At 40.6% G+C, this 27016-nt stretch overlaps 2 protein-coding genes and 1 long non-coding RNA gene across 5 annotated transcripts in view; 2 read left to right on the plus strand and 1 right to left on the minus strand.

The window, feature by feature from the left end:
- Positions 1-2190: 2190 nt before the first annotated feature.
- Positions 2191-2666, plus strand: LOC120369830. The gene is made up of 2 exons (XR_005583450.1): positions 2191-2300; positions 2573-2666. It is a non-coding gene; the product is annotated as an uncharacterized LOC120369830 (long non-coding RNA).
- Positions 2667-4475: 1809 nt separating this feature from the next.
- On the minus strand, positions 4476-16923 carry RTCA (RNA 3'-terminal phosphate cyclase). The gene is made up of 11 exons (XM_039484725.1): positions 16404-16923; positions 15874-15974; positions 13594-13737; positions 12969-13092; positions 11964-12022; positions 9726-9867; positions 8636-8760; positions 7471-7529; positions 6724-6818; positions 5457-5561; positions 4476-5069 (listed from the first exon to the last, which is right to left on the minus strand). The coding sequence occupies exons 1-11, from the start codon at positions 16446-16448 to the stop codon at positions 4971-4973; spliced, it is 1098 nt and encodes a 365-aa protein (XP_039340659.1). The 5' UTR covers positions 16449-16923; the 3' UTR covers positions 4476-4970.
- Positions 5610-27016, plus strand: part of DBT (dihydrolipoamide branched chain transacylase E2) — a 32991-nt gene continuing 11584 nt past the window's right edge. Inside the window, exons 1-5 of one of the 3 annotated variants that reach the window (XM_039484717.1) lie at positions 19538-19595; positions 22985-23110; positions 24795-24918; positions 25095-25170; positions 26067-26248. In XM_039484717.1, the coding sequence (XP_039340651.1) occupies positions 24852-24918; positions 25095-25170; positions 26067-26248 (325 nt within the window). In that variant the 5' untranslated portion in view covers positions 19538-19595; positions 22985-23110; positions 24795-24851. Of the gene's footprint in view, positions 5661-19526; positions 19596-22984; positions 23111-24794; positions 24919-25094; positions 25171-26066; positions 26249-27016 lie in introns of those variants that run through there. The other 2 variants (XM_039484716.1, XM_039484715.1) reach the window with 2 other exon arrangements.

A 27016-nucleotide genomic window follows, 5' to 3' on the forward strand; every position in this document is an offset into this window, starting at 1 on the left:
TCTATCATCTGGAAAAACTTTTATACTGTGAGGAAGAGTTTACAGATAAGGTTTGATCAGACCAGCAACGGACTATGCAGTAGAGCTGATAGCTGATAAGTACTGCTTAGAACAGCAACTGAGAGAGAGCTCACTTCTGGTGAGTACTGGCTGGACCAGCAACAGGGGGAAGCAGATTCTGGACCAGTGGAGTAGATTCCACAGCAGTGCTGGCAGAGGGGAGCAGATTTTACTGCACCCTGACCCATTCAGTGCTGAAGCAAGTTGAATCAAGGGCTGGACCAGAGGGTGGTGCCTTGGGGTGGAACCAGGCTGAGCAGCTCTGATGGGACTAGAGCTGGGTCAGCAGAGGACTGGCCACACCATATGCCCTGACTCAAATTGTGAGTAGGGTTTCAGCTGGGTGGAACTGTGGGTAGTCAGGGTGTTGGACTTCCAGCCATGGACACTTATTGTGGCTGGTTGCAGTGGTGGTTATGGGCTTTGGATAAACTCCTAGCAGTTTTGGTGCTGTCTGAACTTTCTTTCCATGTTTTTTTCCAAAACAAAATTCCAGTGAAATTGACTTCATTTTGCAAACCATTTTTATTTTTTTGATGTCCTATATGATACCACCAAAGTTTCTTCACCCAGCTCTATTCTTTTGTCTGTGTTCCCTTTTCCCTTATTAAAATATTCCTGTTTTATATTCCAAATAAACTCAAGAGTCCTCCTAAGTCGGAAAGAACCACTGATCTGGAGAGTTTATTTTATTTTTCTCAGAGCTGAAATCAAAGACTGAGTGGGCACGCAAGTTGTTGTGTTATTTTCCAAGAAGAACCCTTCTATGTTTTAGAACCCAGCCTTTGTAGCTACCATTGACACTGGCAGAAGGGGTACACATAAAATCAATGCCATGTTAATGTGAGTGTTTTGCATTGGAATGTCATTTTGTTTTTATTAACAAAATGTCTGTACTTAACGTTAGTATTTAAATGTCCCATAATGACTCTAAACAAACCTCACAGCAATGAATGGAGTGAAGAAAAGGGGTGAGTTTCACATTTTGCTAAATTAATTTTTGTAAATGTTTTTGTGAAAACCATTAGAATTACCATACTACACAGAACATCTTGTACCCAAGGTCTCTTTGAATAGTAATACTTTTAAAGTTAACCATTTATTACTCTTCCATATGGGGCAGGTATATACCATTCCGTTTGTAGATGAAGAAACAGAGGCAGAGAGATGGAGTGATTTGCCAAAACTACAGAGGGGGCAAGTGAAAGGTCTAGGACTATCCAACTCTCAGTTCCAGGTTTAAACCAACAGACCATACCTTTCTCAGAAAAAATATTATTTTGTTCAATTTGCAAGTAGTACATATCGGGGCAGAAGGCAAAGAAGCTATAACAATTTACACATTCTGCACATCTGGCCAAAGGGTGTGGGTTGTTTTTTTTTTAAATCATACCTGTGCTAATCCTAAATATTACTACTACCTTTAAAGCAGTGTGTGTCATATACACACTCAAAATAATATAAAGGACTACATAAATCTAAAAGACGTAGATTAATGTACCAATGCTTTCATTCATGGACTTTTCTTAGTATTACAAGAGTTATTCATTTAATCTTCAAAATGTCTAAGAATTAACTTATCCTAAGTACAATTGTTGCTTAATGGATCCTTTGTGGTTGGAAAGTAAGACATTCCTCTTTGATTGTTAAAATGTAGCAGTGATTATAGGGTAAGAAAAACAGTATTTAAAAGAATTTCTATTGGTGGGTTTTTTAATCTGACAGGAAGGCATTAGTTGCCAAACTGCAGTATGTGGGGAGGTAGGCACTCCTGGTTCTTTTCAAGTAAATGTGGACATCTTGGAAAAAGAATGTCGATGTAAATATCCCTTGTGAAGTACATTACACAAAGGTTTAAAGTGCTTAGCACTGAACTCTAAATTGGATTATTTGCATACCAAGAGAGATCCAACTATGACTGATCAAGTCTTTGATAGGGTACTCTTATAAAACTATTAATCCATTTATAATCCAGAAATTATATTGCCCTAAAATCCTGCCTTTGAATACATAGGTGACTGCGTTAGAGGAGGCTTTTCTGTTTTGTTTCAAACTTTTGAAACCCTAATATATGACAGGGTCTAGAATTAAAACATGTCATAATGATCATAATTCTTGTTCTGGATTTTAGAGCAACTTAAATCCTGGGCTCCAATATGGCTGCTTGGTGCCAGTCTTTCAGAGGAAAGCAGCCCCAAAAGCCAGCTACCTGAGGATTCTCCAGGCATAGACTTTCCTAGGTAATGTAGAAGTGGATAGCTGATTCTTTGCCACCTTCTCTTGGCTTCCCCAAGTTGAGCAGCTGTTAAAATGATGCCTTGGGGGTTACTATAGCTGAGCATAATTTATGGCAACTCTGACACTGCTCTGACTTGCCTTTGGGACCAAACTGGCCTTGATATCAGGAAAAACAGTCATTTTTGCCTCTTCTTATTTTCATGTCCTGCACTGACACTGAGTGGAACATGGCCACATTGGAGGAATTGACCCAATTTTGTTTTTGTTTTTTTAGTTTAAACTGAGGGTGAGTCTTCACAGCGCACCCTACTCCAAGATACACACCAGCTAGTATCTTCAGAGATGTCAAAATTAAAATTTCACAATCAGTTCCCTCTCTCTTTTCACTATCCTAGGTTTTTCTACAGCACCTACAACTCTGGAAAATAAGGAATGTATGCTAATCTCCTGTGTAATGCAAATAAAAAAAAATCCCAGGGAAGACTTATTTAACATCTGTTTTAGAACAGTGTCTTTTGATGAAACTATATGTTAGCTGCATGTATGCTTCCCTTCAAGTTTCTCCACTTCTGGATAAGTATTTTCTGGGTCTTTCATCTCCCTGTACTACCATTGAAAATCAAGAGCCTGGAATGGTGTTTGAGAAATGTGCTCCTGATATCAACTTTAAAACTAAATTTTAATTCATACAACACTGGTTTATTAGGTTGCCTGCTGCCACCACCAGGCCATTCCTAATATTAGAAATACAACCTTCTTAAGGGCTATTTCTATTGGTTACAGAATTAATCCTTCCCAATTTCTGTGCATGACAGATTTCTGAGAGGAAAGAAGTTGTAAGGAGAGGCTGATATTGTTAACCAGATACATATGGAGCGATTTCCTAGCTTCAGTTGGGCATTCTACAGTCCTAAATTCAATGCTTTAATCCCAATTAAAATGCACAGTGAAGCAACTGCAGCCAATGATCTGAATGAACATAAAAGAAATGAGAGTACTGCACTTGAGCTGCAGCTCTGAAAATCAAATAACATGGACACAATCTAGAGTAGGAAGGAGGTCTTGTGGTTAAGGCTCTTATTTAAGATGCTGGAGATCTAGGTTCAGTTCCTGCTTCTGCTTAGGTTGACCAGACAGCAAGTGTGAAAAATTGGGAACGGGGGTGGGAGGTTATAGGTGCCTATGTAAGAAAAAGCTCCAAAAATCAGGACTGTCCCTATAAAATCGGGACATCTGGTCACCCTACTTCTGCTGCAGTTAGTTTCTTGTGTGATCTTGTGTAAGTCACTTCAGGCTAGATCCACAAAGGGACTTAGGTGCTTAAGGGCCACTGTAGATGCCTAAATGCAACATTTAGGCCAGGGGTGGGCAAACTATGGGCGGCATCCAGCCCACCAGCTGTTTTAATCCAGTCCTCGAGTTCCTGCCGGGAAGCAGGGAGGGGGCCACTCCACGCAGCTCCTGGAAACAGCAGCATGGCCCTCCTGTGCGAGGGGCAGTCAGGGGGCTCTGCTCTGCACACTGCCCCAAGCGCAGCCCCCATTGGCCGGGAACCGCAGCCAATGGGAGCTGCAGGGGTGGCTCTTGCAGACGAGGCAGCATGTAGAGTCGCCTGGCCGCACCTCTGCATAGGAGCCGGAAAGGGATATGCCACTGCTTCCGGGAGCCACTTGAGGTAAGCACCACCCAGAACCTGCACCCCTGAGCCTCTCCCCAGGCCCCAACCCTCTGCCCCAGCCCTGATCCCCCTCCTACCCTCCAAACTGCTCAGTCCCAGCCTAGAGCACCCTCCTACACCCAAAGCTCCTCATCTTCACTCCCACTCCCAGCTGGAGCCCTCCCCGCTACCAGAGCCTTTCAATGCTGTGTGTAGCTACACCCCACAGAGAGTGTAGATGCAGCCTATCTTTCACTGTGGCATATAGTTACACACACCCTACACGTTGCTGCAAGTGTAGGCAAAGTTATAAACAAAGACAGGTTACTGCACAGAAGACTTGTAGAGCTGACCCCTTAATGCAAGAAAGATGATGTACTTTAAAGCAGAGTGTCTACGGTCCTTCCTGGATAACTGAAAAGAAGTTCCAGATGGTGTTTGCAAAAAACTTAACTCACAGCTAATGAATCTACCTCACTTTAACAAACTGCTGGAGAGATCATAAGCAAAAAATATCCAATTAAAGTACACAGAAAATTGCTTTATTTTTTCCATATCAATTTCATCAAAATGACTACAGAAACGAATACTTTAGAGACAAAGGTTGATAGATGAATAGAAATGAACTATTTTGTAATATAAATATGTAAGGGATCCCACACGATAATCCTACATGCTTTAAGGGGAATGGTTGTGTCATTTAAGTAACTTTTAAAAGTTGTAATGATCGTTATCAACTCTGGTACACTCATCCTTAAAGCTACTCAACTGTAGTTTCAGCTCTCCTGAACACTTGCATTTTATTCCATTTGCTATCTCATCAGTACTCATTTTGCTGTTAACAGCCAAAGGAAGGACAGGAAGTATTCTCAGCATACCACAAAATCACTACATCATCTCTGAATTTAAATCAAACCAATTATTTATGATAAAGTAACTCCTGTTCCCACTGTGTAGCATGTCAACTGAAATGTAGTGCAATACATCAGAGGTATGATTTTTCTTTAAAGAAAAACTACAAGTTTGAGTTTATCATCCCCATTCCTTGGCACTCAATAAAGTAAGCATCTTTAGTGGAATCTTCATCTTCTGATTTTGTCACAGTAAATTTAGCCTGCAACGATGAGGACAATGTATTAGAAAACTTATAATGTAGTTAAACCAGCCCCAGAATATTAGATGTCTAATAATATTATATTTAGTCAAACAGATGTACATGTATATATAATTAATTCCACTGAAAATATTTTTAATTAAAGGTTGTGAAAGCATCTAACCAATGCCAAGGAATTTAAAATTGAACTCTAAACACACAGTTCTTTATTTTCAGGGGTGTTTGCCAGTAATTAGTAAAAACTGCAGTGTTCTGACCACCTGTATCTCAACGCCAAACTCATTTCACATACACCACAAAGATTCATGCTCTGGCTTGCTACACACTAAGCCTAAGCCACGGGATGAATGCCCATTGATAGTACTATTCTCCATGCTCTGGACTCACCTTTGTTAGCTGTTCTGCAAAATGTATAGCTGTTTGAGTATGAAGTGTAATTGGTCCACTTTTCACTCTAGATACCCCATTCGCTAATGCCATGAAAATGATCAGCTTAAGAAGAAAAAAAATATAATTAGTTTTTAAATCATTACTACAGCTCCATAACACTGCTCCATGACAGTGTCAAAGCAGCACACAAGTGAACTGAAAGTAAGTAGGTTTGCTTCTTCAATGTATATTATAGAGTGGTAACAGCCATTCTCAAGTTAAGTTTATAATGGTAACGCAGCTGCAATCTTGATTCTAGCCCCCTTGCTAAAATCCACACCAAAAAAAAATAAATAAATCACATCTGACTTCAGATTGCTAGGTTGCACCTCGGGCTGAACAGGACATTGGGGATGAGGTTTCTGAATGATGACACACTCAAAGGAGGTATTCACACATATGTAGTAATTTGACTTGAGTTAGAAACACCAGTCTGGCACGTTGATTGTTGCTCCCTGGCCTGGTGCTAAATAGCACCCTGGCCTGGTGCTAGTGTAGCTGGAGAAAGCTGAAGGGTTCTTCATTCCCCAGGTCTCCTGCATGGAGCCAGGTAACAAGATGGAGAAGAATGTTCCCTCAGTGTGTTCTCCTTTGCTCTCACCTAATCACCTCCTGAGGCACTTGGGAAGACAGCCCTGCTCTTGCAGACCTTAGATCTGTTGTGTAGGGGGGATCTAGAGAGAGTGGATGTGGGGAGGTGGGGGAAGGGAATTCCCACAGTCTTCCTCTAGATTTATTGAGGTCTGCAGGAAGAGGAAACGTCAAGTGAGTCGTAGGAGACTAGTTGACACTCCTCCTTGAGCCTCAGGAGCCTTTCCAGGTGTCATAAGTGTTTCCCCATGGGCTTAAGTGGCTTGTTTAAACTTCCTAAAAAGTCCATTTTGGCTTATCGTGCTGGGTTGCTATTTCTACTCATGCTGCGAGGTCCCCTCCATGGAGCCTTCTAACACTTAAGGGGTGGGAACCGGAAAAGGGTATTTACTAGCCCCTCCCCTCTGACTTCAGGATGACTGGATTTGGGAGACCCCTGAACACCTCCTAAAGTTATGGCTGTAGTGGCTATTTGAATGTAAATCTGTGGCTTGCTGTGGAAATGCAATTTTAACTCTGAAATTCAAGACTTTTTTTTCCCCTCTCTTGATGTACATTCAATACACAGTCAAACCCGCTTGCTGTGTACTTGCTGCCTTAACTTCATCTTAAAGTCAGTGTATGGGATTCTTACCTGGTCTTGCAGATAGTCATCCACTGCTCCCCCATGCCTAAGATTTCCAAGCAGCATCTCTGCAGCTTCAATTCCAACCCTGTCAGAATTCTTACCTAGGGAGAGAGTTCAGGAAGATTAAGAAGCTCCAGAACATTTATAATATTCATTCACTGTAGAATGTGAAAAAACAGGAAACAGAAGGCAGTTAAGTACACTTTTATTGCCACACTCTCGTCTCAAATGTTCACTTGTCACTCTTTGAGTACTGTGATCTATCATCCCACTGGTGCATCTGTATAAATATGGTACCTGCTTCCTCAGCATTGGGAAGAGTCTAGGCCTCCTTACACTTTGAGAAGCATTAGCCAAACAAGATACCAATTAAATCAAATTCATTCCTACACCTTTAACATATATATTCTGCTTTATATAGGGGCTGAATTCTAAATTCAGACAAATCCTACATCAGATGAATTGGGGTGCAGTGTGTATGTTTTAATAATCCAGAAGTCTTCCCAAATCAGTGATCTCTAACAATCCATTAAAATAAGTGGATAAGTTCACAACTTTGTTGATTGATTCACCATGCTGCAGAAAAAACATGGATGTAAAGACATTGTATTTTTTTTAAATGAAAGTTTAAGATTCTATAAAGCAAAACTAAAATCCGTGAATGTCTGTTGCCCCTGGTTACTAACAATATGGATTTAATATCCAGTAGGAAACTAAATGCACAAAACAGGATATACTTTACACAACTCTCACCTCTTTTGCCAAGTGATGATCCAGCAAACAGACAACCTGTTGAAGTTTCTGCAACAATACTAAACAGAACAATTAAGTAAATTACCAGATAGCAATTAGGCATTTATCTGCAACCACAGCACACTGGGTTATGATATCAAGATAAGAATGGTTGGTATGATCAGTACTTGAGTCCCAAATCAATTCCTGTTAAAGTCAATGGAAACATACACTTTGACTTCTAGGGCTGATCTCACTAACTGGATGGGAAATGTCCAAGCAAAAAATACACAGGTGGGGAAGAGGTTCATTGCTCACTCAGCAGATGGTACTCCTCTGAGTAAGCACCAACTGACAACCCTGACGTAACACTAGAGGATACCAGGCTGAAAGAGGTATCATGTCAGAAAAGCACAGTCACGTGGATAGAAAATACAGAAATTCAGCATGGAAGGTTATATATATTTTATATATATTAAAAAGCTAGAGAAGCCAGATGTAATATCCTCATAGTAAAAAATTACCCACACTGCACATACTGTATATATTTAGGCATAGTTAGTGACCTAACTCGTAACTATATTATAAATGTGTTGTCTTTAAATATGTATGTTAAATGTGGCTTCAATATAGTTTTTCGTATTTCAATTACTTTAAAAAAAAAGTGATCTGCAAAGGAGATAACATTTGTTCCCTTTTTTGCATCTCTGTGATATGAAACAGGCATGCATTTATGCCAAACGCACAAAATGTCTCCTGCTTTTAAATGAGAAATACCAGGTCCTGAGTACTCTGTTTTTGCTAGAGAACTCCATGAATGGCTAGAGAACGACTGAGATTATAACATTAAAAAACTAAAAATCCCTCCCTCTCTCAACTGCTCAAGCTTCAGTCAGATGCTTAAAAACAAAGTTTTAGTTTGTTTTTGTTAACATGTATTTAATTCAAACTCCTGACAAATTCTTAGCAAAAGATTTACACACACCAACCTCTCCTGCCAAAGATGAAATAAAAATATAAATTTCTTGGCTTATTATAAAGTGCCCTAATTACTATTCTTAATATGAAGGAAAGGGGTATTGCTTTCTTTTGTTTACTACCTCTCTCAGTTACAGAAGGACATTACCATATTCTCAACTAATAACACAGTAAAATAAGTAAATAGGAGGTTTGTGTCTTGTCTCACATTATTCCACTTCCAGTTCCAAAGGCTTGATTATCAGGTTCTCGAACAGGCTGAATATTAACGTAAAGATCCCTGATTTCTTTTCTGATGCATCTCACTGCTGCTGATGCCATGTCTTTTGCTAGCTAGCATGGTAAAACAAAAAAGAACCGGGTACAGTAGTTAAAATAAATATTTGATCTAACATTTTCCCTATATACTTAATCATATGAATGCACATTTGAATAATGTTATTCCAAGCTATAAGGAGACTAGCTTTTAAAATGAATGTACCTCATGTATTATTGTACACTACTACAAACTGTACGATGACATCTAACTTATCCTCCTTCCCCTCAGCGTGCAGTTTTCCTACAAAGTTTAGGTAATATTCAGTCCTGGACCAATGACAGATTTTAAAGCTGTACATAGGAGCTTAAATACCAATAGAAATACAGGATTTCCCCCCATTCTACAAGATAAGGATTTTATATCTAGCCCTGATAAAGCTTGAGATATCCGATCTTAAAAAAATCACAACATTTTATGTAGCGGAGAGCTATTTTAGGTCACAGTCACAAGCTCTTTGGGATAGAGATTCTAAATACCTCAGTATTTGGAAAGTTCATAGCACATTTTCATAGGTTCTTAAGATTTCAAGGCCAGAAAGGCCATTAGGTTCATTTAGCCTGACCCTCCTGTATAATACAGGACAGACAATTTCAACCAGAGATTTCTGCATCAAAGCCATCACTTCTGGTTGAGAGAAAGCCTATTTGAATCTCTGCCAAGGGCTTCCGAATGGTTACAACAAGGACAATGTTCTCTCCTACCATTTTGGGTGCTTCCATAATCTATATAATAATACTTCATTCTGGAATTCTCTAAATTTGTATTTGTTATAATTTTCCTCTCCTTGGAAGGTCTGTACAGTTGGATTCATTGTACTATGGTTGCCTGGGTTTACAGGTGGAGAACTACAGAAAAAAAATACCAATAAATTTATAGAACTACTTATAAAGATTGCTTAATAGATGAATAATTGTATAATATTTATTTACACTATATAAAATTACATCCCCTTACTTCTAGTAATATTACAGGCACTCACTTTAATCGGCAAGGCTCCAGCAACAAATGCTCTTCCATGTATCTTTGTCACAGTGCCACGTTCAGTTAAGTTTATTGGGCTTAACTGTTTGACTGGTGACATTCGGACTATCACTTCACCACCACCTTGGGGGTAGTAGCCCCTATTAAAAATGGGTATCAGATATGGTTAAATGGAAAGAAAAGGGGTGCATGACATTACAAATTAAGTTATTCCTATAAGCAAGAAAACTAAAAATGGATTTAGCATATTTGTTTGCTAGTGTGTGTCTTATCCTTAACATGCTATTTTAGACAGATCAAGTGGCTTAGAAATTTGTGATGTGTACCATAGAAATGAGTACAAAAAATAAAAACATAGCGTTACACTCAACATGCATAGAATGAACCTAATTAATTGCACAATCTTATTAACAGGGTTGACCAGAGGTCGGTAACCTCTGGCATGCGGCTCGGCAGGGTAAGCACCCTGGCGGGCCGGGCCAGTTTGTTTACCTGCTGTGTTGGCAGGTTCGGCCATCCCAGGCCAATTGGGGTGGTGGGAAGCCGCGGCCAGCACATCCCTTGCCCGCACCACTTTCTGCTGCCCCCATTGGCCTGGGATGGCAAACCGCAGCCAGTGGGAGCCACGGTCCGCCGAACCTGCCGATGCGGCAGGTAAACAAACTGGCCTGGCCCGCCAGGGTGCTTACCCTGGCGAGCCACGTGCTAGATGTTGCCGACCCCTGGGGTAGATTGATTAAAAACACTGATTTTCATAATTATTTAAATCAGCAAGCAGGAAACCTTGATTTAAAATCATCAATTTTAATTTTCCTAAAGAAAGGATGATTCTTATTAGTTGGTATTCATTAAAACATTATTTTAACATATTTGCAACTAAACATGGCCTTTATTTGGTGCTTCTTTTTGCTAACCAGGAGGACATTTTATCTATTTAAGCATTATACAGCTTAACTTACATTTGTTCAGGTTCTTAATTTTTATATTTTTATTGTGTCAGAAAATGATGAATCATGCAATTCTTATTTACCAGATGAGGACTTATTTTTTTTACTTGTGATTATTTGGTGTCAAGCTCTATTTGGGTGGAAATTCAAATTCAATTAAAAATGCACAACACGCCTTTATTTTTTATTCAATAAAACTACCTTAAACATGGTGGATACATAAACTTCTGATAAACTTTTTTTCTAATAAAACAGGCTTTGCTTTAAAAGTCACTGATTTTATTAAACAAATGAAGCATTATATATTGCTAGTGAGTTGAACTGATTGTTTCTTGTCACCATCTCCTGCAAGATTTTAGAACTAGCAGATCTCATCCTCTTACAGCTAGTTTTTTATTCATAGACTGGAAGAAGAAAATAATCTTTCCTGCTTTTTCAGCTCCCAACTGGTTTCTTAATTTTGAATGAAACAGTCATTGAACTAAACTAGCTGAATAAACTAAAGTGAAGAAAACATTCTCTCTGCACCTGCAGAAGAGGCGCCACAGTTGTCAAAGGCTAATTTAGCACTTTAATGGACTATGATTCCAGGTGCTTAGCCAGTGCCTTCCACTAGGTCAGTGGTTTGCCTTTAAAACTTGGTAGCGAGCAAATACTACTTAATATTATGTTTTTGTATTTAATGTAAATAATCTTAATAAGATTATAATAAATTTGGGCCTTATAGGTTGAAATTTTTTTAATTTTAAATAGTTTTAAAAAATAAACCTGCATTTAATTTAAATAAAATCTAATTTAAATTAAAAATCCAATTTTTGATCATTAATTTTTATCCACCCTGCTTATTAGCGTAATCCATGTTTTATTCCTCTTTTCTCATACCCTACTGTTTCTTGTTCTCATCTGTTGAGCCATGTCTAAGAACAGGCCGTAAGCTCTTTGGGGTAGAGACTATAAGCAGCTAGCATGGTAAGCACTATATAAGAAATTAAAATAATACTTTGCATTTAAAAAACATTGTCATTTAATGTTCTCAAAGCAATTTACAAACATTAATTAAGCCACTCAACAACCATGAGTAGATATATCTTATCCTCTTTTCGTAGGTGGGTAAACTGAAGGCCTTTAGCTGGTCTAATACAACTTCCACTGAAGTCAGAAGAAACATTTCCTTTGTATTCAGTGGACAAAATGGGGCTGGAAAGCACTCAAACATAAAGGACTCACATTCCACTTAGAGACCTGCCCCCAGCACAAAGTATTTCAAAAGCCATGACAGTATAACTTACCGCCTTTTTATGTCACAGTCAAAGGTGAAATTGAACTTTTCAATTATTGGTTTAAAGACCTGAGGAGTTTAAAGCATACTTTAAAAATGCAGAACTATTTTGCATTTAACACATCCCACCCTACCATTCAATCCCCAGAAAGAAATATATATATATATACACTGGTCTACAGTGAAGATCTCAAAATACACTATAGAAAATATTCAATGTCATGAAAAATGAATTAGATCGGGATCTCCACATTTTATTCTGCAGACCATTTTGTAAGAGAGATTCTCTTAAGGACCTGTTCCCCTCCTTCCCTATTAATGCTTAGCATTTCTAGAACAGAGACTTTTAATTCAAATTATCTTTAGCAACTAAAAATAAAAAGAGAAATAGACAAGACAGACTTCTTTGTGTTTCAAGGAATTCTGTGAGGCATTTGATGCCCTTTAAACATACAGTATGGAAATATTGTACTATTAATATATCAAACACATTTTTCACTTGTATATTTTAGCATTTAAATAGAAAGGAGGCTATAATATTTAATTTCACATTTGAAACAGCAAAAAAAGAAAAAAATTGCTTTGATTACTCTACAGCAGGGGTCGGCAACCTTTGAGAAGCAGTGTGCCGAGTCTTCATTTGTTCACTCTAATTTAAGGTTTTGCATGCCAATAATACATTTTAACGTTTTTAGAAGATCTCTTTCTATAAGTCTATAATATATAACTAAACTATTGTTGTATGTAAAGTAAATAAGGTTTTTAAAATGTTTAAGAAGCTTCATTTAAAATTAAATTAAAATGCAGAGCCCCCAGGACTGGTGGCCAGGACCCGGGCAGTGTGAGTGGCACTGAAAATCAGCTTGCATGCCGCCTTCGGCACGCGTGCCATAGGTTGCCTACCCCCGCTCTACAATTACCACTGATGATATAAAGCAGCAATAGGAACATACAGAAGTACACAAGTTACTTTTGCACCTGAAAGATTTAATAAGTCAAAGAAGCTGATCCCTACCAACACTGTGTAGTCTATCTGTGGAGCCATCTCAGCATTAGTCCCACCTTTTAAACGAAGTTCTGAAGGGGAAGCAGCAAACAGCACACACGGCATTGCTACCTGCAACAGGAGGCACACACTCCTAAAATGGAATTGGAAAACACTCACAGGTAATGCAGGCATAATACACTTAAACCAGTAAATATCAGTCAGCAAGTGAAGTTTCAAGAGTATTTTACATACGATATAAATTGGAATATTTCAATTTGAAGGTAATCATTAGTGAAATGACATTAGACATTCCTCTAACATATATTTCCCTGCCAAAATCCTAACAAGTAACTTTTTGTCATTGATGTTTCTTTACAAGCCTGAAAATAAAGATTTTTCCCAAAGATTTTTGTTTTATCTTTGATCAATCAAGTTTTGCATACACTCTCATTTGAGGGGGAAGTTAACATGGGTTTCTTGTTTATTTCCCTTGTACATCTACATTACTAATAGCATGGATTAAGGAAATAGTATCAGTCCTCAGCATGAATTTCCTTGTTTTTTCTAATGTTTGCCATCACCTAAAAACTACTGAAGAACAGTTAGAACTAGTTATTACATCAGTTAATAGTAGGTATTACAACACACATACCCTGCTGTTTTGGTATCTGCTATGTGGGTTCCACCTTTGATCTTCCCAGGAGTGAAGGTTATTTCTGTTGAACCAATTTCTCCACCATCCAGCTGCCCATCACATAAATCTCGAATCATCTCTAGTCCAGACAGATGTTGAGGCCTTCAAGTCATAATACTATATTAAGACATACATCAGACTGCCAACTCACCCACATTACATTACAGAACTATTACATATTTAGTAATAGTGTAACAATTGCAAGCTTCAGCCCAAACCAAAACAGTAGAAATTCAAACTGATTCCCACAGAGTTTCATGGCTACCTGTAAACCACAGGAACCAGAATAGCGTATTGGAATTAGTGGGGATCTTGTTTCTCTTCCACTGGAGCAGGACAGGGTAGAGAGATGGGACTAAGGTGGGGTGCAGCAGGAATCCCCTGCCTTCCCTACAAGAACTTGTTAAAGCTTGAGCCAAAATGCAGTGGGAAAGGTGAAGACCCCCCATTCCAGTCCCTATATGGAGCCAGAGAGGAGGACTGGAACAGAATCAGGGGCAGTCACTTGACTCAAGCACATCTTAGAGTCAGGTGCACAGCAGGGTGATCAGAGCTCTCCAGCAATATTTGTCCTGATAGCTCCTGCTGTGCAGACATTCACTCTCCTATTTGTGTGGGTCTTCCACAAAACAAGAGGAGAGAAAAACATTGGGGAAATAAAATAGGAAAACATGGTCAAAACTTTTTTTTGAAGTGTGCAAGGGTACTCAAAGGCAGGGCAAGTCAACTTCACCAAAATGATTTTGGTGAAGCTGACTAGTTTCAAATTGACACTGTCAACTTAAATATATAAACAATGTGTGGTGTATACAACTGCTAGGGGACCAGTTTCCGTTCACTGTGATTCAAATTAAAATAATGTAATAAGTATAATTAGCTCTGTTGGCTTTTATATGCCATAGCCTTGTAACTGTGACATTGTGATTAGAGTAGTACGTCACAAATCAAAGACAGACAGTAGTTTTTGAAGGGAGCAGAAGAGGCCTACGGACAAGAATGTCAATTACACCTCTACCCCGATATAACATGACCCGCTATAACACAAATTCGGATATAATGCAGTAAAGCAGTGCTCTGGGGCGGTTGGGGGGGGGGGGGCTGCACACTCCGGCGGATCAAAACAAGTTTGATATAACATGGTTTCACCTATAATACGGTAAGATTTTTTGGCTCCCGAGGACAGCGTTATATCGGGGTAGAGGTGTACTAAATTGAGTTCGATAGGTACACACATGTGACAAATATTTGTGAAGTTTCTACAGTGAAAAGAAAGCACATAGCCTCAGACAATCTTTTAAAACCAAATATGGCCTCTCTTTGTTGTTTCAGGTTCTGTTTCTAAAATTATTGCCAAGTGTCCTAAGCAAAACCTACATGGTACTACATGGACACCAGCCACATAAAAAGTCATTAACCATCAGCTCCTTAAACAGTCTATGTAAAAACATTCAGATCTTTGTGCCTTGGTATGGGGAGACTCATTATTTGGGGACGTTGTTTATAGACATGTTTGCAGTCTCCCTTGCTAGGGATGGAATATTTTGCAGTGTTTCAGCAAGACATTTTACAATTTTGATCATATTTGAAATCTCATATTGTCATATTATGTTTTTATAACAAGGTGTAACTGATGGGATCTCTTATGGGAAGGGGAATCAGGCAGCCAGACCCAAGTGGAGGGTCATGGGGACAGAAGCCCTCCTAGGTGAAACAAATTCAAATATTCTTTTGCCATGACAAACTATATAGATGATGCCAAAAGTGTACACCAGAAGCTAATATATTTACATGAAGCACGTGAACAGGTTAGGACTTCAGAGTTTCTGGAGTTCAATCTTGGATCCTTTCTTGACACAATAGCCTTTTGCTAAAAATCTCTTACTATTGCAGCAGCCTTAGTGTAGCTGCAGTGAAGAAGAATACTATTATCTGGTGGCATTTTTATTATTATTGTGTCCTCAAAACCTTGATATAGGTAGGGTTAGGCAATGTGGTGGTAAAAAAATACCCATGCCCCAACTTACACTAGCACTGCCACCACTGCTACCTCTGCTGGAGTTGCATTAGTGTCACAACAACACAGAAGGACTTTGAGCAAAGGATCAGTGTAGACACAGCCAATGCCAGGTGTGTTGAGTGGGATGCTCGCCTGACCCCCCTCACAATTTTAGGCATGTTTTTCCCTCAACACATTTTAATGGAAAGTCTCCCAGTTCTGGGTCACTGGGGGAAGCTTACCTGAGGCCAGGCTGGCTCCTCCCAGCTCGGATCCTCCGCACTCGCAGGGGAAGCCCCAGCAGGCAGCTCAAGGCTGTGGAGACTCGCAAAATCTGGCCACCCTGCAAGGGGGAGTCAGGTGGTCAGCTGCCCCACGGAGCACTGGGCAGGGATGGCTGGGCTAGCCCCACACCCAGGGAGGGGTCTACCTCCACCTCGCTCCTCCAAGCCTCTAAAACGGGCTAGCCCCACACCCCTTTCCCATCAAGGCCCTAAAGCCAATTCCTTCTGCACCTCCATCCCCAGCCAGGGACGGGAGCCAAGCCAGGATCCACCCCACCCCAGCACACACTGAATCCCCAAGGCGCAGACCGGCTGTTTCGGGAGCCCGCTAGGACCACCCCGCACAGCCCGGGGCCCAGCCGGCCATCCATGCGCTCTCCCCTCCTTCCGCGAGAGCCCGGCCCGCCCCGGAGCCGCCGGCAGCCCAGCTCTGTGCTGTCCCACCAGGAAGGCCGGGCCGATCCACAGGGCCCGCTCCTTGTACTCACCCCCTCCATGACCCCGCCATCTATCTCCACCCTGCCCCCGTCCATGGGCAACAGGCAGCCGCGGCGCCTCCCCGGGGAAGAGCGGCCGAGACGATGGGGAGTTGGCTGGGCTCCGCAGACAGCGAGGCCCCGGCGGAACAGGCTCCGTAGGCCGGGCACCGTGCAGGGAGGGAGCTGGAGCCGGTAACACGTGGCTGGGGAGAGTCAGGGCGCAGCAGCCGGGCTCTGAGCTAGCGGCGGAGGCTGCAGCCAGCGCTGAAATGCCACTGGCTGCCTGGCAGCTGCAGAGTGAGCGGGGCCCCCTCCCGACTGCGGCGTCTAGGGGGCGACTTAGCTGTGAGGAGCAGCTCGGAGAGCCGATAGACCCGGCCCGACTCTCCCTCAGTGTGGGGAAGCGAGCACGTTCAGGCCGGCCCGCAGAGAAGTGGGAGGGGATGGTGGTGAGGAAAGGTGCCTAGATCTTGGCCCCACTCCTGCCAGGCGCTGAACACCCGGGCCCCTCTGAAGTCAGTGAGAACTAAGAGCACTTCCCTTTGTTTACATTTCCGCTTTATCAGCATATTTTGACTGTGCTTCGTTATTGCCTATTCCACCGTACTCCAAGGTGCATTCCTAGATGTGTGAAGAATGTAGAGCAGCAGAGCATAAGATCAGCCAGGCCGGAGGCCCCAAAAACTCATCATAAAGAAGCGGGGCTGCTAACATTTTAAAACAGTTGTTTGCTATAACTGTCTGGAAACTGGCTTATGTTTCAAGAGTATGCTTGTTTCTGCGGCAAGGGAAGTTTGCAGCAGAACTTCAGTGGACTATAAGGAGCTATTAGGTGTTGGGACCACAAAGGAGGAACTTGATTTCTAAAGGTACCTATGCCATTAATGAGGGTAAGAGATGTTTACGGACAACAAACTAATTGCTTTCAATATACAAAAAGAGAATGTTCAGTCCCCAGTGCTGCAAATATTTAATTGTAGGCACCTCAGGTCCCAGTGACTTCAAGGAACATTCTTATTATGACTATAGATAAATATTTCAAAATTGGTGTGGATTAGTAATGTCCAAACATTATACAGCTGCAGAGTCTGTTTTGAATAACATTCTCAAATTAAGGATACTAATCCAGACTGTAATTTGCATAGCTATACACAATATGGTAGAATAAATTAACCTTTTATAGTTGTGTTGGTGTCCCTAGGCCTAAGTAAACCAAAGTTGTGACTTTAGGCCTGAGTGAACCAAAGTTCTTCCATGTTGTGAACTTTAACCAGCCTAAGATGCTAATAAACAGCAAGCAAAATGTGTAACTGTCAGCTTTCTTAGCTTGCAGCTGCAGGATAGCTCAAAACAGCAAAAAGTAGCAGTAAGACGGGGGCGGGGGGAGACGGGGGAGGAAAGTCTGCATGCGTCTGTGCTGTGAAGGCCATAGATAAACATGCCAATGAGAACAGTTCTAACAAGCTACATTATAGTGTTAAGTGTAACTGTTACAAGGGAGAGGGAGAAAGGGGGAAAAACAAGGGGAGTATAAATGCTGGGACCCCACCTGCGTGCGGGTGTGCAGGATTTGAGATTGCTTTTTCTCCCTGGCACCTCATTTGAGCTCAAATAAACTTGGTTTGCTTCCCCACCCTGGTGTGTTAATTAGTGCAACGCACACCGGGCAACGAACCCCACTGTTGCCCCTCCTCGGGCCCTTTGGGCCGGCAACAGTTGCTTTTGCCACTCATAAAGCAGGAAACAACTGGGAAAAAGTTAAGAAAACTATCAATCCAATACATGATAAGGCTGTCAAAATTAACAAGAAAAGGGCATAAAATAAAAGGATGTAATATTTCTTACAGATTTTGTTTGGGTATAATTGTTTGGGGATGATTTTTTTTACTGCAATAGTTATACCAGTACAACCTCTACTTTGAATGCCGTTATACTAGTGTAAATGTGCTTCTACTGGTTTAGCTTATTCTGCTTCCTAGGAATAAATGATGTTGTTATAAGCACATTTACACCAATATAACTGCATCCACATTAGGAACACTGTATGCAGACAAGGTTTTACTGTGGAGATACAAGGGATAATTTTGATAGTATGCATTTTCAGTTGCTGTGAAATCTCCAAGACAGAACCCTGCATGGATACAAAAATTGTATCCACATCTGATCTGTGATCCGCAAAAATAATCCATGGATATCTGCAGATTTGCAGGGCTCTCCTCTGGGAACATTAAATAAAATAAAAATAAATGAATAATAATCTCAGAGAGTAAAGAGTTTAAACAACTAAAACAATGAGAAATACCAATTATTTTATTAGATGATCACTCACTCTTTAATGGCAGGTTTCAGAGTAGCAGCCCTGTTAGTCTGTATCAGCAAAAAGAACAGGAGTAGTTGTGGCACCTTAGAGACTAACAAATTTATTTGAGCATAAGTTTTTATGAATTTTAAAACGGAAATTCCATTTTATAGTCATATTTCAATCTGATATTTTTGTACCTATTAAGTAACCTCTAAAATCCCTATAACTGAAAGATCAAAGAAAAACCGTCATCTTCCTCTGCCCCCCAAATTAGTTGACTTTGTGCATTGAGGGCATCCTTTGCGAGTGCTTCAATCAATGCAAACATCACTGATGAAGACTGCGTGCTGTAATAGCCACTTTCATCTGGCAGCCCCCCGTTTGTGTGGCTTTCCTGCAGGGGAGTGGGAAAGACGATCATTTCCAATACCCAGGGAAAGCGGCCCACCTTTGGTGGGGGTATAAGCATGGGCGTGGGGACTCTGCACAGGTGAACTTAAGGCGCTGTGGGACGGGCCCATCTGAAGCTGCCACGATTCCTTGCTCCGCCCCGCGCTGGGCGGTACGAATCTCCCCGAAGTCCCTTCCCCAGCAGTTTCACCTTTGGGGGATGCCCACTTGCCCCCAAGCCACGCCCAGGCGGTGGCCGCCCCAAGACACAAAGCTCCACCGCGCCCTAACAAACTGGTGCCCCAGACCTTGCTGCTCCCTAGACCACCGACTGGCTATGGGAGTGGGCTACTCCTCTACCCCCTGATTGGCCGCTGCGTCTGAAGCTGTCTTCTGATTGGTTGAAGGGTGGGCGGTGTGGGGGGCGTTGAGGGGGCTCCCTCTCTTTCCTGTTTAAGATGGCGGCAGTGAGGGCACTGAGGAGCTGCTCGCGGACTGCGGGGCGCCTGGTAAGGGGGGCGGGGCGCCTTGCGAGCTTCCGCGGGGACAGGCAGCGCGTGCACCCCCGCCTTCTCGGGTGCGCGGGCCTGCCGGGGAGCCGCTGCCTCTGGCACCTCCTGCCCCGCCTGAGCAGGGGAGAGAGGAAGGTCCCTAGTGGAGAGGCCCCAGACACCTCCACTTGCCCCGTAACCCCACTTTGGACCCGTCCCCAACCCACAGCCCCATCCCAGACACCCCTGTGCGAACCCCTCTCACAGGCTATAGTCTCCTGTCCTGGCTGCCTCAGACCTCCTGCCCCAGACACCCCAGTGCAGACCCGTCCCTTCCCACAGCCCCTGCCCCAGACACTCCAGTGCAGACCTGCCCCTTCCCACAGCCCCATCCCAGACACCCCAGTGCAGACCTGCCCCTTCCCACAGCCCCATCCCAAGCACCCCAGTATGGACCCCTCCCGGAGGCTATAGCCTCCTGTCCCAGACACCTCTGTGCAGACCCATCCCTGACACCCCAGAGCCCCGTGTCCCAGATACCCATGTGGACCCATCCCTGTGCCATAGCTCCTGTCCAAGAGTCCCCTGTGCTGACTTGTCCCTTGCCATAGCTGACACCCCAGTGTGGTCTCCATGCCAGAGCTTCCCAGCTCAGACACCCCAATGTGGACCCCTCCCCACTCCATAACCCACCAGCCCGGACATCCCAATGCAGATATTTCCTTACTGTTTCATATCCCTTCAATATACAAACATCCCTACAAGGAAATCCACATCTCAGATATGCATTTTCATAAGCCAGCTATACCCTTTTTTAGGTAAGCCTCAGTTATCTGTCCCATTGCATCACCTATATATCCCACACATATGGCAACTCCTTTCAGATACTAATACATCCCTATATATGGTCCTTGTGTATGTGTCTTTGTGTTGCAACCATGTTGTATGTGTAGCTCCAAAGAGCTGGAATAAGCAGCCTCCTGACTCACTGGGAGGGGTTCAAACAGTCTGCTTTTAATAAAACTTGTAATCTCGTCAATTAAAAATGTTTTCTGCAAAATGATGCTAAGTATTTGTAACTGTCTATATTGTAACCTTTATTGAAGCATGTTGGTGTAGTGTTATATGATTGCTGTCATATGGAACGTCACAAAAATGAAAATATCTCATGAGCTTTTCCAAGTGAAAAACCATTTAAAATGAACATATATCCTGCTTTGTGAGAGAAGTGGATATTTTTTTGTCCCCACAGCATCTTATCAGCTATAAACAATTATATCCAATTCCATCTAGTCACAGATCTACCAAGTTTTCCCTCTTATCTAGGATTCACTTAATACTGTAATGAAGGATTTTTGTGATAATTGTCTAAACAGTTTAGCAATCAACCATTTTTTAGACAATATTCAACTCACTGTAATTGTCAAAGCATTTTGAAAACTCCTGCTTCTTGTGTCTGCGTTGTCTTGTTAGTCTTCTATCTAATCAGGCTTCCTGCTTTTCATATCCAGAGGAAAACTGTCTTCAGACAAAAGAACCACTTTTACCTTTTTGCATCAGTGAGTTATCTGGTCTGTAATTTAGCATTGTCTGTTTATATTGGATACCTTATTGCATGCATTTTCTCTTATTCTTGGAAGACATTCCATTTCTCTTCCTGAAAACATCCACTGCAAAGAGTCATGAGGGTTGTCAGGATTCAGTAAATAGATTTTTGCTTGTAACTTATGTTGAGGTTTCATGATAAAATAATAATATTGTGATACAATTTTTATTTTACTGATTTCTATGAAGGCAGCTGTGCATTTTCAAATATAGAAAATGTACGCAAAACAAAATTTAAACATATTTTTTTTTAATTACTTACCCTGAAGTTCAGTTATGTTCTAGTTCTGAGACGAGTTCCAAAGGTAGGCATTCTCCACTGAAAGGCCTTACACTGAACACACTGTATTAGACTGGATTTTGAGATTGAGTGCTTTGCAGTTTAATTTAACTGGTCCCATAACTTTAATTCAGGTCTGTAAAGATCAACACCTTGCATTGTACCTGCAAACTAACAGTCAATGCAAAGATATGAGCACGTGTTGTTCCAGCTTCCCCACTTAGAAAGAAAGCAGTGGCATTCTCCGCTAACTGAAGCTTCCACATGGACTTAAGTAGTAGCTTTAAGTAGAGTATATAATGGTAATCAAGCCTGAAGGAAATATGGCATCAACTGCTGTTGTGGAGCTAGCAGTATAGTCTCCTGGACAGCGGTAGACTGAGAAAGGTAAAAGAGGCCCCTGTGCTAGCTAGAAATCCAGGAGCAAAATTGGGTCAACAGAGCCTTTCTGGGAATAAGTTTGTTTGCATGGGAAGACTCTTGTGTTACTATCATTGTCAGACAATGGCAGTGTTGATGTAAATATCACTATGGGTATATCTTCACTGTGCAGTCAACTTGGGCTTTTACCCAGATTTTAGCCCACACCTCCTTATCATCTTCATAGAAAAATTTGTGACCCAGGTTTGGAGGTACTTCACATTGGGGCTAGTTTACATGGCTGAGGGTATAGATTAGAATCTGCTGCTTTCACTTGGGCAGAAACCAGCCTGCTCTACAGTGAGGATCCAGGTAAAATCACTTGAGTGCTGGTAGTCCTCTAATACCCTTCCTATAGTGCCCCTCAAAGGACAGACAAGTTCTCCCACAATTGACTAGGACAGAATCTTAGTGTCTCAGCACAAAGAACCATGGATATGTCCCCAAGTACACACAAGCGAGTGCAGAAACAGAGAGGACACAGTAACATTGGTATGACTTTACTATGGAAACATTCAAACCCAGTCTAGGCTAACTCTGGTGTTCAGACCTGGGTACCAATCAACCAGTAAAGACATATCCTGTATGTCAAGCACTTGTTTTCATAAATGTTTTCTGGCTTTAGTTAGCCTACAAAGCTTGTTTCGACTCAGTTTCTAACTAAGGCCCAATCCTACAAAGATCAGTGCATGTGTTTAACATTCTTGTATTTGTTGGATTATTTAAATGGTACACCTAGTATAGGATTAATAGAGTGAATCTCTTATTTCATGTCATAACAAATTATTTTGTGATTTGTTCAATGAAACAATAAATATTGCTATAATGATATTATGCAGTGAAATTACCAGCATCTTTAGTCCATGGATTTGAGCTGTTAAGAAAGGAACACCTTATTGTATAAAGAGACTACATGCTGAATGATTCATTTAATACGTTAACCTTTAACACACCAAGTTTTTTCATAAAGAATGTGTAGTATTAAAAATCAAAGACAAATTTCATTTAAAACACTGAATTAGTTTTTAATTATTCCTAAAAATGTCAACTCAGGACAGGACTGAAAATCTTCTGTACCAAAACCAGTCTGTTTTTTTGGCAGTGACAGTACTAATTTACTATCTTCAGTGATTACCTAATGTTAAAATCAAATGGAATGCATTCATGAAACTTCAGATTTAGTGATAGTTCAGAGGTTTGAGGCTGCTGCTTGTGATCATCTATTCAGGTAAATATTGAGCATTTTCCAGTTAGGGGCTTTACAGAGGAATAGAATTGTATTTTATGTTCTGAATGAATAAGCCTTATTGAGCAAACAATATAGCCATGATCTCAAGTGGGGAGATGTAAACGTAATAAAAAAAAATCCAAAAAATCAGGGCAGAAAAGTCATTCACACTTTACTGGAATATAATCTAATTTACCATACATTTTTAATGCTTTCATGAAACAAGAGCTACTGTCTTTTAATATTATTTTGCTGATTTTTTGTCATGAAAATAGGCAGGAAGGGATATTATTCATAGGGGGAATTAGAAAAATACTCATTCTGGCTCAACAGAGATGGTCTCAGTAACAAATAGCTAAAAGGTAGCTGAAAATGACATTGGAATGTTGTTAGAGTTAGCCTGTGCAATGTAAATATTGTTTCTAGATAGGAAGGAAACAGTTATGGATATTTATATATCAGATCAAATTATATATACTAATATGCATAAGAATTACATGAATAGTACCTAATTCAATATAGCATAGTATTCTGGATTACCTTTCTTATGAAAGGTGTCACATAAAACCAGTCCTTTCCTAGTTTCTGGGAGAAGTTTAATATTCTTTGTCTATAGGAAGTTAATATGCTTTTCTATCTGTCTGAACTAAGAGAGGGGCAAAATTAAATTAAAACACCTAATTGCAAACCTTCCCGTGCAGGTATCCTGTTTTCTGGATCATCTAAGAAGATAATTTCTAAATTTTACAGTCTGAGCCACTTGAGTACATTGTAGCACCCGAGTTTTGTTTTTTAGTAGCAAATCTCAGCAGTTAATTTATTTAAAGTTATTTTTGTTAGCTTTATGGATCATTTTTAGACAACATAAAACCAGAATAAAATTTAAATAAACGTTTTTCATACTAAAGTAGTAAACTGGTTTCTGTTTCTAAGGGCTTGATCTAACTGCCATTGAGGTTAATAATAAAACACCCATTAACTTCAGTGGGAGCACTCTTGGCCTGTAGGCATATATCCAAAATTACTGCTTCTGTGACTATACAATGCTTCTATATCAAAGAACTTTTCAGACTATTGTATTGACTCCTGAATTAGGTTTCTGGACTGAATATAATTTCAGATCTAAAGAAAACATACAAATTATACCCAATGCTAAAATAATTTAATAAAGTTGATGTTAAAGATTAATTATCTGAAGGTATGTGCCAATTCTAGATTGTTTTAAATGGGAATGGAAAGGCAATTGTTTGTGCCTTATGTCAGTTACTTTCTAATTAACACCTCAGATCAACCTGTGATTGCTATGAAGACAAAGGAAAATGTACAGATTTTTCCCTTACATTAAGAGTTCTTTCCAGCATGCATTTTGCATATGAATATTTCAAATGGCTGTACTTGTGTTTAGTGTGTGTATGTAATCTTTGTAAAACGTATACCAGTTGCTTAGAAACAATAACAGCTATATATCTGATGCCAAATCTTGTCATGATTTTTATTCACTAGTGATGACAAAATGCTTGGTGTTTTGAAGTCTTTGAACTCCCAAGTGTTGTATTAGTAAAACTGTATAAGTATATATGACAAATAAAGACTATGCTAATTTAGAATCTGTATACATTATATAGTGTTTTCAATTGTAATTTAAAACCCCACCTTTTTAATACTTGAGATCTTTTTCCTCCAGATCTGTGTTCACCATATTAGATCGTGTAGCAGTGTTTGCTTTATAAAGTCCAAATACATGAGCATATTTGACAAATCTGCATTCAAGTTTAGTCATCAACACAGATTGTTCAGAACATCTGCTAGTAAGTTTTTTTCATGTTTAAGTAACTTATTTTACACTCCCATTATGTTAGTAGTCTGTGATTTGCATCTTATTACTAGTACATAATCTAGTGTATTTGGTGCATTAACATTTTTCTGGCTGGCATTTTAGATTTAATATTTAACTTGCTATTTTTGTCTGATTATCTGTTTCAAGTTTCAAATGGCCAAATTGTCCAGTTTAAGCTCTCTGATATCGGAGAAGGAATTACAGAGGTGACTGTGAAAGAATGGTAAGTTTAATTTTGTTACTAACATACTTAGAAATTAAAAATGCTTTAATGTCTACATTAATTATCAATAGATTGTGAATAATCTTTTTGTGTTACCTGTGTAGGCTTTTTTGAATTATGTTTGCCACATTTTGAAGATCCATGCCCTGTATAATCTGAGTTTAATATTCTATTGTTCTAGCTCATCATGGACTGCTTTGGGGGAGAGTCCATTATTTAATTACAGCTGAAGGTAGCACTCTCTCTCTCTTCCTTCCACAATGACTATTTTGGGGGTGCAGGAGGTTTAAGTTTGGGCCACATGTGTTAGGCTGAATTTTGGAAAGGAGCTTCTGGCTAGGAAAACCCCCGTTAGGCCCATAATTCCTTTTAAAATGGAAGAACCTAGCACAGAAATCATTCTCAAAACTCAATGGTAAATTGATTGAATAGAATTCAGACTCCACTAGGGGAAAAGCAGCAATGGAATGCTTTTTGCTCAGTGTCAGCTGGAGGTGTACTTCTCTTTTGGAACAGGAGATAGACTCTCCAGCTGTAGAGCTTCCCTGTCATCTATTCATGTTGTCAGGATCAGACCATCCTGTGCTATTAATTAACTGAACATGAGGCTTTTAGTTAGAAACGGTTTGTATACTGTCAAGAGAACACTAATATTTGCAGTAAAATGATAGAACAAGTGTATTGTGGGGAAGAATCCAAAGTCATGGTAACATTTTGCATATCAAAGATAGTTCTCCTGTCTATAGGCTGGCAAGAGGTGAACAACAGAATACATTCATTTTAAACAACACATTATATTATACTGTTATTCATAATTGGGTTTATTAAAAGAATACAGTGAGCCAGTATGATTTTACTCTCATGTGCTATGTAAGCCTATCTTTTCCTCCTCATAGGTATGTAAAAGAAGGTGATAGTGTGTCTCAGTTTGATAGCATCTGTGAAGTACAAAGTGATAAAGCTTCGGTCACTATCACTAGTCGTTATGATGGCATCATTAGAAAACTCCATTATAACCTAGATGAAATTGCTTATGTTGGAAAACCATTAGTGGACATAGAAACTGATGCCCTGAAAGGTATTGTAAACACTTTCCCTCTTGCATATTATTTTATTTTTGTTGTCAAAACCATCCGGGAATTCAAGATTAAGATTACATTTTTTGCAGAAAATGAATTTAATTAAAATCTATAAAATTTAACTTCTGTATATAAGAAACTACACCATGGGTGAGGAACCTACAGCCCGTGGGCCAGATCCGGCCCCTTGCTCATTTTCATCCGGCCCATGGACCACACACGTTCAGCTCACCTGCTGGAGGGGTGGGGGGCACGGAGGCTCGGTACTTCCTGCCCGCAGGGCTGGTACCGACAGACTGGAGCTGCAAGTGCCGGCTCTCCCTGCCACAGGGGGGAAGCTCTGAATCTTGGTGCCCCTCCCCCCCGGCGGGGCCGAAGCCACGAGCACCAGCTTGCCCTGCTGCAGGGAGGGGAGAAGCCCTGAGCCTCCGTGCCCCCCGGGCAGGTGAGTTGAACATGTGTGGCCCACCATTGAGTTTTTGGATGGATCAATGGCCCCTGACACAAAAAAGGTTTCCCACCTCTGAACTACACAAAGTAGAACAGTGATGCATGCACTTAAAAATTATCAAAATTCTTTTCACTTTTTTATACCAAAAAAAAATAGAAAAAAATGCAAAATTGGTGGTGGTAGAGTTTGAAATTTTCAAGTCAGACAATTCAAAATCATGGTTCCCACAAAAACTGTAACAGCTCTATTGTACGTAGAGGCATGCAAGTCTATATCCTATACAATAAACAGTATTGCATCTCTACAAGGGGATGTA

This window comes from Mauremys reevesii, linkage group 8 (assembly GCF_016161935.1).
Source record: "Mauremys reevesii isolate NIE-2019 linkage group 8, ASM1616193v1, whole genome shotgun sequence".
NCBI lineage: Eukaryota > Metazoa > Chordata > Testudines > Geoemydidae > Mauremys > Mauremys reevesii.

Excerpts from the sequence above, each read along its gene's own strand:
- RTCA (XM_039484725.1), bottom strand. The coding sequence starts at position 16,448 with ATGGACGGGGGCAGGGTGGAGATAGATGGCGGGGTCATGGAGGGG. Across the intron at positions 8,761-9,725 it reads CTGGAGCCTTGCCGATTAAA|CTAGCAAAAGACATGGCATC; the intron begins GTGAGTGCCTGT and ends TTACCATGCTAG. Across the intron at positions 7,530-8,635 it reads GGAACTGGAAGTGGAATAAT|TATTGTTGCAGAAACTTCAA; the intron begins GTGAGACAAGAC and ends TGTTCTGTTTAG.